The sequence below is a fragment of the Daucus carota genome, chromosome 5, assembly GCF_001625215.2.
Source record: "Daucus carota subsp. sativus chromosome 5, DH1 v3.0, whole genome shotgun sequence".
NCBI classification, from domain to species: Eukaryota; Viridiplantae; Streptophyta; class Magnoliopsida; order Apiales; family Apiaceae; genus Daucus; species Daucus carota.
This window is the reverse complement of record NC_030385.2, coordinates 36767497-36781277: the sequence shown is the minus strand read 5'-3', so window position 1 is coordinate 36781277 and position 13781 is coordinate 36767497. Positions and strand designations below refer to the sequence as shown.

At 34.4% G+C, this 13781-nt stretch overlaps 1 protein-coding gene across 1 annotated transcript; it reads left to right on the top strand.

Annotated features, from left to right (window-relative positions):
* The first annotated feature begins 4195 nt into the window (after positions 1-4195).
* Positions 4196-13344, top strand: LOC108223096 (auxilin-related protein 2). Its single transcript, XM_017397166.2, has 8 exons — positions 4196-5013; positions 8672-10322; positions 10438-10579; positions 10672-10769; positions 10923-10988; positions 11829-11918; positions 12036-12212; positions 12801-13344. The coding sequence occupies exons 1-8, from the start codon at positions 4454-4456 to the stop codon at positions 12837-12839; spliced, it is 2823 nt and encodes a 940-aa protein (XP_017252655.1). The 5' UTR covers positions 4196-4453; the 3' UTR covers positions 12840-13344.
* The last annotated feature ends 437 nt before the right edge of the window (positions 13345-13781 follow it).

The following is a 13781-nucleotide window of genomic DNA, read 5'->3' as shown; positions in this document are numbered from 1 at the left end:
GGTTAAGTAAACCCTGTATGATTTCCTTGGTAAGCTGCTTTGGGCATATTTGACTTTGAAGTACTCCCTCCGTCCCCTTTTACATGTTCATTTTGATTTTTGAGGAGTCAAATTGATCATTTTTTGACTAAGTATTACAAATAATCTATTTATTATTTTTAAAATCTGAAAGTTGCATATTAAAATAGACTAAAAATACTTTCTAATGATAGAATTTTTATCATTTTTCTCAATTATTTGTTACATATAAATTTCAATCAAAATATAGTCAATTTGACTAGTCAACAGTCAAAATGGACATGTAAAAGGGGACGGAGGGAGTAATATATATTTTTAAAATTTGTTCATTAATTAGTGGATATTAGTATAGATAACAAGACTCTGTAGTGGTGCTTTCATTAGTTTAACATAGTATCTAATTATATTATAAAAATTATATGTTACATTGGTTGATGATACAATAATAAGATATCACAAAATCTATGAGAAAATTAACGATCTAAATCATTTTATGGTAGATGCAAATGGATATAAAGAATAAAAAAGATAGTAAAGACAAAGAAGCCATAATGATTGGTTTTCCTAATAAAATACTCCCTCCGTCCCTCCCATTTCTTATCGAATGGGTTGGGCACGGAGGTTAAAAAATATGAATAAAGTAGTGAAAAAAAGAAAGAAAAGTGGATGAAGTGGTGGGACCCATTGATTTTTAATGTATAAAAAGAAGATAATGGAGTATAAAGTAGTGTGGAAAGGAAAGAAAATTAGAGAAGTGGTGGGACCCATTGACTATACTTGGTTAGTTTTGAAATGTAAAGAATTGAATGGGACACCCAAAAAAAGAAAGTGTAAAGAAATGAAAGAGATAGAGGGAGTAATCGGTAAAAGAGGTTAAAACACGGAAATTGACAGTGAGAAGGATTGAAATGATGATGAATGAAGGTAGAGACATTCAAGCTTCATAAACTACACTAAAAACTCTATAAATTAATATTGTCAGGACCGGAGAAATTTATTAGTTTAGAGAGTTATTAATTTATCGATAAATTAATAATTATTAATTTAAAGAGTTTTTAACTGATTATACCGTACATACCAAACAAAATGGCATACTGTATATAAATTAATATACCAAACAAAACGGCAAATTAGTCCATGCCTCTTAGGATTACATTCCATGGGATTCATTGTAAAATAGTAATTACTGTGTTCATATGTATTGGAAATCAGTAATGACATTTGAGATACAATACATTAAATGTAAATAAGAGGTTCAATGTATACTTGAGCAAGTTTGGTATATATAAATTACATGAATATGTTAGAGTATTCAAAACATATTTCACAATATGGTTTCTCATCTAAAGAGTGTTGCGAAATCTAAAACGAGAACAAATAACTACTGAATCATATTTCAATAGAGTGTAATATATTTTTTCATTTCTATAAATTATTAATTTATGATTTTCTTGGGACAGAAAATTATATTGGGATCTCCCAGAAAATTATTATCTTATTGTTTTATCGAGTTTTTCAATTTTTTACATTTACCCAAGTCGGGACCGGACAAATTTATTATTTTAGAGAGCTTATTAATTTACCGAGTATTAATTTATAGAGTTTCTACTTGTAGTCACTTGAAAAATATTGGTAATGACAAATAAATATTAGATAATGAAATGGAGTTTGACGAAGATGCATACACAGATGAGGATGCTGATGTGCTAGAGAACATGTCAAGAATTATTTTCACATACGAATGAATCTTCCATTGAATTCACAACTTTTTTTATCTGTGTCAAATTAAAAGTATGGCTCATGACTAATGGATGTCTACCGATAGAATTACATTGATAGAAGATAAAAAGTTTAAGTATGGCACATGACTAATGGATGTCTACCGATTGAATTGCATTGATAGAAGATAAAAGTTCAAGGCTCACAACTCAAAAGTCCATTAAGTGAAGAATTATCCAAGAATGGAGTTATCTTGTTTATATGAATCAGTTTAAGTTAGAATTATGTAACTTATCAAGTATGTGTAAGAGTTATCATATTTTAATTCTGTGACTTATGTGAGACTTGATTCTATTTAATTATGTGACTAATTTTTAACTTCAGATATTTAATTAAGTATCATTGTCCTTCATTATTATTATTTTGACCAGAAAAACCACATAGCATTAATACTCAAAGGATTCATACATGATTGTCTCTAACACAAAAAGTGGATAAGTCTAAAAAATATTGTAGCTTTTAAGCGAACATGGAACTCGGGCCATTGAACGCTGCCTTGTTTACTAGCTTTCTAAAATGGGACACTCTAATTTTATTTTTATTTGAAAGAGTGTCCAGATAAGCTTCCAGAATTGAGCCAACCTCAAGTTGATATCTTCAACTTGTCTATAGAGCCGATACCATCAAGAGAGAATCCGTCTCTACGGTAAGAGGCTGTGAAATAGTCGACACCACCTCATGCAAAGTTTCATAGACTCCCACTACTTCAGCTTCAAACAATGTACATTCACGGGAATTTTATCGCTTTACCCTTAAAAAATGAACCGTTATGGTCACATAATATCATGTCAATGAAGAACGAATTAGAACATGCATATATTGAAGCATCCACATTGAGTTTCAGACGTCCTGTATATGGATGTTTCCACTTGATTTTCTTTGTTTTAATTGATTCTCATCCAACATTCGATACAAAATATATGTGCTTTCAATCCCTCAATCTACTTAGCCTACTGCATCTATTTCAAAAACATGATAAAAGTCACACAAATTAAATTAAATTATTTGGACATATAATTTTGAATTCAGACCACTTTGATATTTTATAAAAACAAATATGATTATTATTGATATATATGCTAAAATATCAAATATATAAAACGAAGCTGATTATAAATCTATTAAAATTTATTGAATAATTATAATTTTCAACTAATCAATTTAGTGATTAAGATGTATGTTATATTTTTCCCTAAATAATAGAGCATATAACACTAATATTATACTAATAACTTGTTAATGCAATTGAATTTTTGACATCCTTAAATATATGATTTTTGCATGTTATCTCATAAAAATATCAATCGTATTACGTGAAATATTAACACAAGAGTCTTGAACATGTAACACAGACGATCCCCATTAATTTTAAATATTTCCATTCGAGTAAAGTTTATGTATAAATTTAATTTTATTTTGTTGGCATTCAAGAAATAAAAGAGAATAACAAAAATACATTTCATACATTTGTAGTGGTTAATAAATTACTAATTAACTTTAAATTGGAAACAAATTTATTTGTATATTTAATTAAAATTACATCTTATAAATTATTTTTTGAGATGAGATATATCATAAAAATTTCAAATAACACAATGACAATGTTCTTTATATTATTGAAAATGTCTTGTCATTATTTTAACACTGTGATAATAATAACAAAATTGAACCCGATCGATTTATTAAAACTAAAAGCCCGTTTCGCTGAAATTATAACTTATGAGTTAACGTTAGTTTTGACTTAACGTGACTTATCTTATAAGAGTTTAAAATATTTATTTGGTTAATTTTGACTTATTAATGACTTATGAGTTATTACAAATGTAATAATAAAAATAATTTATGAGTAATTTATTATCTAAGAGTAATTTTTATCAAAAAAAATTCAAAAAATATTAGTCACCGAAAAAAGTACCTCAAACTAACTTCTGGCTTTAAGTCAGTTTCTGACTTATTTTTAACTTTAACCAGCTTTCGACTTATTACACGAACATACATTTTTAGCTTAAAGTCAGAGATGACTTAGTGGGTGTTTGTTTGCAACTTAAAAGCCCGGCTTCTGAATTTATAAGTTAGAAGCACTTATTCGTACCGTTTGTGTAAAAAGTCAAGAAGCACTTATAAAAATCTAGGAATGCTAGCTTTTGTTTCAGGGCTTCTACTTTTTTTCCAAACACTTTAATCACTTATAAGTCTTAATTTGCTTTTAACTTCTACTACACTTTTTTATTTTACGGAAGAAACACTTATTTTAAACTCACCTAAACGGTCCTTAAAATCCGGACTTCAAGCTGAGGATAAAATGTTGTCTTTAAAAAATTATAAAAAAAACATGATTTTTTTTACCTGCGATGCATAAAAAAATATTTAACCAAACTTTAAAAGTCAAATTGCAAAAATAACAAAAGAGAATAAAAATCAAACTCAAAATAACAATAATGGACAAACAATGAAAAAATAGAGGAAGAAGACGACGAAGACGAACGAGGGAAGACATCGTCCGCCGTTTGCATCCTCTAATTTAATTATACACACCTATACATACACAGACATACATCTATATTCTTAATTATACACACACAAATCAAATCAATTGAGTTGAGTTGGGTCAATTGAGATCCATCGAGGTCAGATCTGATCTAATTGAGATCAATCAATGGATGATTTCGGTATCTTTGCTCGCGATTTAGGTTACAAACCGCAAGGCAAATCGGCGCCGATGAAATCGGCTGGAATCGGGTCGGATCGTCCCTCGTCCGCCCCGTTTTCCGATGATCAGTTCGGCGATGTGTTCGGTGGGCCTCCGAAGTACTCGTCGAGCAATTCGAATGCCAAGGCTGCTGCTTCTTCGATGTCGGATTTCGATTACGATTCGATTTTTAAGGCCTCGAGAAATGAGGCGAAGAGTAAATGGGATTCGGCTCCGTCGTCTGATCCGGTTTACGATAAGCCGGTGTATGATGACGATATATTTGATGGATTGCCTGGTTTGAAGAGTAAGACGGTGTCGTCTAGTAGTAGGTTTGAGGAGAATGTGTTTGCAGATATTGCTAGTTCGCCTCGCAAGGGGAGTAGTGGTCGGGATCATTTTGAGGATCTTTTGGGGAATTTGACTAAGAAGGAGAAGGTGGAGCCGAAGAAAAAGAGTATTAGCAGGACTGCCAGTGATTTTGATGATTTGTTGCCTGGATTCGGGAGCAGTAGTCCGAGTAACAGGTATTGTTGCACTCGCATTGTGTCTTTTGTGAACATGTGGTTATGATTAAATTTATCGGGTAGCTGCTGTTTGTTTAGCTTACTGAATTTATGTGATTTTTTACATATAATTGATGAATTATTACCTGCACAAATCTATATAAGAGTTTTGAATTTGCGGGACGGCTACTACTTTAGATCTATGTTACCTGGTCCCACAAGATGTCTCCGTAATGGAATTGTGTTCGAGTGTTAAAATCTAATGTTTGGAAATTTTGAATATTTTTGCGGCGAAACAAGTGGTGAGCGAAATAAAGTGACGTCATATCCATCTCCAGCATGGGTATTTTAGCTAAATTAAATATTAGGGTAAACATAGCTGTAGATGGGGTGGGTTACTTAATGTTGAAAGTATATTTATACTATGTTGATTGTAGAAGTGCTGTTGTGATAGGAAGTTGAATATGATTTGTTTGCAAATATGCTTGTGGCTTTATGCTTCCTGTCCTGTTTCCATTTTTCATCTGCTTTATGCTTCTTGTTTATGTTTCATGTTTTCTTTGACTATTATAGCGAATAATAGGTAGAGAAGAAAGCGTTTATTTAGTAACTTCAGTTGGCAGTTACTTAATTCTTGTAAGCGCGAGGCTAGGCGCTCACCTAAGCTACCGTTAGGCGGACTATATGGTTCCATTATTTTCTTAATATGCATGCATTTATATGTTATAACAAAACAGATTACCTACATATATGTGTAGTTACACACACACACACATATATTATATGTGGTTATATATATATTATATATATATATATTATGTAGTTATATATGCTGTGTATGTAACTATGTATTTTTATACAATTATATATGCGTGTATAATAATTGGAAAAACATAAATATATGCTTGTATGTATAGTATATGTTTATATGCTTGTATAGCTCTGGGAAGAAAACTTTAGAAAAAAATATTGATTCTGAAGCTCATCGTTTGGGAGATGTGGTGTGCCTCCAGTGCTGTGCTCGCTTTTATGTGCCTCGAGTGCTTATGTGCAGTTCAAAAAGCGCAAGATAAGTGCGCTTTTGTAAAGATGGGACATTTTCAAAGGAAATGGGTAAAAAACGTACGGACAACTGACACTAATAGATACAAACCATATATACATACAAGAATGATAGATATCGAACGGGAGACGAAGATTAAACTCATCTTTTTATATGATTCTTGCATATAGATACACATATGTTGTATATACTGATTTATTTATACATACAATTGTTGTATACACACATATGACTTGAGGATAATGAAGAAGACTTTGTTGAAAATCCGAATTATATTAGTGAAGATGATGATCTTGTGGATATTAATGATGAAGACGAAGAATGGACTAATTATGCAATTCTTTGTTACTTTGACTTCAAATTATTCTACTTTGGATCTATATCATGATGCATTTTATTTTTTCATCAATTAAATGTCTTCTTATCTATAAATCAACAATATTCTACTTAAATATCGATTATATATGTATATTTATTTGTATTCAATAAATCTGCGCATTTCGCATTGCGCGTTGCGCTTATGCTCCAGGGGGCCTCTGCGCTTCTATGCACGTATCACGTTTAATAACACTGGATGGGCCGGAAATAACCAGAATTATGCAGATTTAGGCGTTGCCTACTCATCTAGTAGCTGTCTAAGTACATAAAAATACAGGCAGGGCAGACGCCGTCCTTATTCCACCGCCTTCTCGCCCAGATGACGCCTTGATAACTATGAGTTCCCGTGAATAAATATGTTATATTATCATGCATACTATCATTATTACACGTGCAGGTTGGATTTGTAGTCCTGAATGAGTTTTCTGAATCTTTTTGTAGTTTCTTATAGGTTTATCTAGTAAGAGCAGCACATATATTGAAGATAGCAGGTAGATTTATAGATAAACAGGGAGGACAAGAGAGATTAGACCAGAATTGCAGAGTTAGAAGACAGAAAACTAGAGAGATTCACTAGAGAGGTCGAGAATAGTTGTGAGAGATAGGCTAACATGACCAGAAAGTTAGTTGTAGAGAGAGAAAATGACTAGCAAACTAGAGAGAGAAAGATTGTGGAAAATATTTATTTTTCTTCATATTCAAATCATAATCTGAAAACCATTACAACTTCTACTTATAGACTCTTATAAGTAACTAACTCTGAAAAGACTACAATACCCCTAGATGTCATACTACTACTTTACTGTAGTACTAACAAGTCATGACTATTGTACTAATGAGGTTCGTTGTTCCAATAGGTTCTTCCTTCAAGATGGTAGGCTGGTAGTTCTAGACCGAGAGAATTGGCCAAGGTTTTAAATTCTTATAAAAAACGAATATAACCAAACATGTATTTCTTACTTGGAAGTAGGGTCTAGTAACGTTTGGATGTAAGTAGGCCTTACCGATGGCTCTACCCAAGCAGTATAGTGTACTTGCCTCGTGGTTTTTTGAGATTTTTTTGGAAAGTTTTGAAATTTTAAATCTTCTGCTGTAGGAAATGAGGTTTTTCTTTAAATGGTTCATAAGTTGATAGCCTTGTATCTCAGGCTTAGCATTTTGATGTATACATTGCGCATTTAGTATAACTGGATTTCTTAATGATCTTTATATTGATTATAGAGTATTTCTTTATTAGATTAAAATCAATTACAAATAAGAATCATAATACCGAAGCACATTAATCTCCTTGAAATTGGGTTTTCAGTAGTGTGAAATGAAGTTTAAGAGGTTTTTTTTGTTCTGATTGTAAGTTCATACTGATAGGGTCAAAGATATCCAATCATCACAAATTGAATCGCAGTGCTAAATATGTTATAACCTCTAATCATGCCAGTGCACATGCTACTAGTATGTGTCATTTTAGGTAAAAGATATTTGGATCAAGTAGATAGCATTCCTCTATCTCGTTACTAGCAGTTGAAAGAAATAAATCTTCAAGCTCAACAATGATGGGAAAGCAGCTGCCTTTTTATTCACTCAAAATTATTTTGGTATCGAGTTAATTTTAATGAGTAAGACAATAAATTTTTATCATGACCTTTATGCAAGCTTTTGTGTCTGATTTAATAATTCCACATTTTTCATGCAGCGATAAACACAAATTTTTGTTTTACATTGCTGCTTTTATTTCTATTTTAATGATGAAGATAGGTGACAGAATTTGAACTGTTGAAAATATTTTCGTAATGGGAAAAGATCATTTATCGAGCAAGCTTTCCTTATTGTTTGAGATCATTTTCCTGATACTCTCTATGCTCCGAAGAAAGAATTGTTACAAATATATGAAAATTTGTATTTGTGATTGAAATGTTTTCAACACTGTTATATGTTGCATGTGGTTCTCATTGCAGATATTTTCCCCTACATGCAAACAAGTCAAATGTTTGTACCTAAATATGTAAACTTACCTTTGGGCATATGTCTAACTTAAATGCATTTTTTAAGTTATGTTTATGCAAGCCGTCTGATGAAACTAAAGCATTTACCATGGTACATATTAACATGTATGGTCACAAAATCTTTTTAAATAATCTCTCTTGCCATTTATTTATTTGACATGCCTGTAACTTTTGTGGACTCTGCACATCATTGAGAAGTAGTTCATTAACTTCATATTCGTGTTGTTTGTTTGTGCAGGCCTATACCCGAGTCCAATCAAACTTCGAGACCACCTGCTAATTCAAATCAGACATCCAAGGTGATAGATGACCCTTTTGTGGTACTAGAATCAACTTCAACTCCAGGGGTGTCTTTTATAAGTGATCCTCTAGAAGAGATCAGCAAGCTTAGTAAACCTGGAAATACAGAGGAAAACAATTCATCTGCGAGTGCAGGAGTATTTAATGATTTGGACCCCCTTGGCGATTTTGTTAAATCTGTGCCTGCACATTCATCTGGAATTAAAAACTCTGGGAAAGATGGGAGCCCAGCTAGGGCAAGATCAAGCATGAAGAGGACAGACGAATCTGCTAGTACTGAAGCTTTTGGAATACCAGCTTTTAATACTTATACAGAGAGAAGCTCTCAGAAGAAGGTGCCTGTTGATGATTATCATGAATCTCATCAAACCTTATTTGAAATGCCTGCTGGCCCAATTGGGTCTCAAAAACCAACTGGGCAACGAGCTTCTTCTCCTTCATATAGTGTCGATGTCAGTGAGTCAAATTCCCAGTCTGATCAGTCTTATAGAACGGAAGAACATTCACAATCATCTGAAGAAGTATGGCTCACTGTATCCGAAATTCCTCTCTTTACACAACCCACCAGAGCTCCACCACCTTCAAGACCCCCTCCTCCAATACCCAGACACACATCAAAATCTGAAAAAGCCTTCTCGACTTCAAACAGTAGACAAAAAGGCAATGATTTTTCTCCACCATCTTCTGCTCAGTACCCTCAGAGTCACAATCCTTTCCGTTCTGCACCAAAGAATACCATGGATTCTTCGATAGATGAACTAGAAGAATTTGCTATGGCTAGAAATTACAATAATTTCAATGAAAATTTTGAAATCAGTTCCGGGCACAACAGCAGCACAAACTCTGCTGCTGCTGCATCTGCTGCTGCCATGAAAGATGCTGTGGATCGTGCTGAGGCAAAGTTGAAGAATGCTAAGGAGATAAGAGAAAGAGAGAATGCAAAGGCTGCTAGAAGTAAAGAATCTGTGCAGCGCGAAAAAGATGAGCAAGATGTACTGGACGAGGAAATCGTAGAAAATCAGGAGAGATTGAATCGCGAGAGGCAACAGAGGGAAGAGGAAGAAAGAGAACAGAGGAGACTAGAGAGAGAAAGAGCCAGGGAGATCGAAAGAGAAAAGGCTAGACAAGCTGTCGAAAGGGCTACAAGGGAAGCTCGTGAAAGAGCAGCTGCAGAGGCCCGTGAAAGAGCCGCTGCAGATGCTCGTCTAAAAAGTGAGAGAGCTGCGGTTCAGAGAGCACAAGCTGAAGCACGTAGTAGAGCAGCAGCCGAGGCAAGAGAAAGAGCAGAAAGGGCTGCTGCAGAAGCTAGGGAAAGGGCAAATGCTGAAGCAAGAGAAAAGGAAGCCAAGGAAAAAGCTGCCAGGGCTGATGCAGAAGCACGCCGCAGGGCTGAACGAGCTGCTGTGGATCGGGTTGCTGCTGCAGCTAGAGAAAGAGCAGCTGCAGAAGCACGAGATAGGCAAGCTGCAGCTGCTGCAGCAGCAGCAGCAGCAAGAACAAGCCAACAAAAGAATGATAATGACCTAGAATCGTTCTTCAACATGAGTTCTCGACCAAACAGTGCACCAAGGCCAAGGGCGAGCTCTTCGGTAAGAAGCATAGTGGTTTATATGTACCATGAATTTTTGCTCATCTCACTGCATAGGAAGTTAAAGAGTATATGTTTATTTTGTAATTGTACACATGCTGTGTCCCAATTACCAGGACCCTTCGTTGGATCCACATTCTCAAAATAGGGGAGGGGCTGATGGCACTAGGAGGTCATCTCAAAGTGGAGTCACGTCAAACATGAAGAAGGCATCTTCGACCACTAACATCGTAGATGATCTCAGCTCAATTTTTGGAGGTATCTCATCAATGTTTTATTTATTGTATACGTTTACACTCTTTTACCACTTTTCTGATGTGTTACTTGGTAAATGTTTTCAATTGCAAAAGGTCCTCCATCAAGTGGAGATTTCCAGGATGTTGAAGGGGAGACCGAAGAAAGGAGAAAAGCTAGATTAGAACGCCATCAACGCACTCAGGAGCGTGCGGTATGACTTTCTTTACCTAATGATAACTTAAATCGACTTTAATTGATAAACATCCCCCCCCCCCCCCCCCCCCCCACCCCCCACCCACCCACCCACCCACAAACCCCGTCCCGCAACGTAGTTTACTTCTAATGTTTTGGTTTTTATTTTCAGGCTAAAGCAGTGGCTGAAAAGAATCAACGTGACCTTCAGCTACAAAGAGATCAGGAAGAAAGAAGTGTAAGTAGTTGTAGCATCTCGTATTAGATGTTTTCATAAATTTGGTCAAGTTCATGGGTATGGTAGCTGGTCTTTGATTGTCATCATAATAGTTTAGACACAAGATTTAGAATATACTCCCTCCATCCCAATTTAGATGATCCTTTTGGAAAAGAAATTTATCACAAATTAGGTGAGCCTCGCTGTTTTCAATGTACAAATATCAATAATCTTCCAAATTTACCCTTTCTTATTTGTCATTTTCAATGTACCATCAGCACAATAAATATTGGTAGAGATGGAAAAAAGCACAATCATTTAATACTTCTTAATATGTGTGAAATTAGCAAAAGGGTCATCTGAATTGGGATGGAGGGAGTATTTTTCACCTGTAAATATTCGGCCCACGGTCAAACTTCACATTATCGTTAGGGCTTTTTTTGAGTATCTTGCTTGCCTTTATTATGTTAGACCTTAAAATAAATTAACAATTATGATACAGAGTCACAGACTCGTTCCCCTCGCCTGAACATGCATGTGTAAATTTTAAAAAGAAGTAAATGCATGGAGTCGCATAATGTGAAACTATGGCTTAAAAATTCCTTAACTATGTGGAGCACGTATAGTTAGGACTGTACAGAACTATCTTGTCCTGCTAAGATATTTACTTGTATCATGTTCTTATGAAATCAATTAACATTCTGTAGCCATCTTCTTTATAAAGTTGAGATACTCTACTTGTGTCAAAAGAACAAGGAAACAAGAAACACGGAATGAATATTCTCAAAGACTTAAGGCTGAAGGATATTTTTCTGCCCTCTGTTGGTTAACTTGCCTAACTTAAATCTTTATATATTTCAGAGATTTGCTGAAACATTAGATTTTGAGATCAAGCGTTGGGCAGCTGGGAAAGAGGGAAACTTGCGTGCACTGCTATCAACATTGCAATATGTGTGTATTTTTCATCTTTATCTTTAATCTAACCTGAGTTTTTGAAAGAAAAATTCTCCTGCAAAAACAATTCGGTTTGGTAGAGAACCCATCTTTACACTTTTAAATAATATTTAGGTGCTTTGGCCTGAATGCGGGTGGCAGCCTGTTTCATTGACTGATCTGATTACGGGTGCTTCAGTTAAGAAAGTTTATAGGAAAGCAACCTTGTGCATACATCCTGATAAGGTACAACAAAAGGGTGCAAATATTCAACAGAAGTATATTGCTGAGAAGGTGTTCGACTTGCTTAAGGTATCTTCTATATGTACAATATTCCTTCTGATTGATATATCGACTGCTTGACATAATCTTTATGCTATGCTACCCCGAATCTTCATTTTGTTGGGTATTAGACGCTTATTTTAGGCCAAAAACATGTTAAATTTACAAGATATTGCCAAGTCTGATACTCGAACAAGTATCCATTTTGGACACTTTTAGCGGAGTCCAATTAGCATAGTCTTATGTGAACGAAGTTCTCTTTTGAGACATTCCAACATGTTTAGAATGTATCTAATGTATGCATATATTGTACTGAGAAGGTAAATCCCATATTATGCTCTTTTATTTTTGCTAAGTTTAATTTTTTTGCTAAGTATATTATGCTATTTAACTTCAAGCGGTTATATTTGGGGACTATTTTCTCTGTATTATTGTTTCTAGAGAAAAGGCTTTAGACTCTGAAGTGCCCGAATAGTCTTGAAGTTTGTATATATTTCTTGCTATATATGGGTTTTTTTTCAATTTCGAAGAATATTCTTTTGACTACATTCGACTCATTCCTGATCGTGCTTCACTCTTCTTCTTTTCTTATATATTTATCCTTTTTGTGTATAATAGGAGGCCTGGAACAAGTTCAATTCAGAGGAGCTTTTTTAATTTGTTTTGATGAACTTTGAAGCTGCTTCATATAGGAGTACACAATTTTGCAAGAGAACCACAACATCTGGTTTTTTATATGTCCTGTACATCCTCTGCTGCTCTACCTTGTGTACTTGCTTCATAGTCTGAGTTTTGGAATAGAGCTTGCAGTAATTTATGATGATGAAATCAAGTCTGCAAGTGTAGCTGTAAATTGATTTGGATGCGAGCAGACGGAAGATATCATTTTGGGTTGCTGTAATAGTGTAATGAGCCCTTGCCACCCATGATTATATGCATATTTTGCCTTTCTCGGTCATACAGAAACAGTGTGTATCAGATGGTTTCGTCTTGTCGGATGTTTTCTCTTTTATCTGTGCAAATTTATTTCTTTTGTAATAGTGTTTCGTTATTCTTGTGGTTTTGTTGATTTATGATATATATCAGGTTAGGGGATTATTCACTGTTTCTGGTTTACTTGGAACCATGTTGTCATCATAAAGTAAATTTTCATTTTCTTAAATCTAGATTCTATATACTTCCCTTCAATCATGTGGCTTGATATGTTTGTTTTTTGTTTGTTGGTTTCCTTGATTAAGATTTAAGCCTTCTCCTTGTGGAGCAATGTAAGGAATTCTGCATTTGCGGACACTGTTCTGTAATGGTATAGCCCTGTCCTGAGATAGGATGTTATGATGCGTCAATGCGAAAAGAGTTAGTTGATTTGTTACACTATAGCCAGTGTAACGACTTCAGGCATGGCCATCTCCCATGGCATGTCCTGAGATGTTATAGTAAATCCGATTTCACGAGTGTAACATGGACAATATCCCTACAAATTAGTACCTGCAAATCTATTATAATTCTAATAGACCAACTATGAGTAATTTAAATCGAAATGACTAAACTACCCTTGCTCATTATACATAATTAAATTCAAAAAGACTAGACTACCCTTAC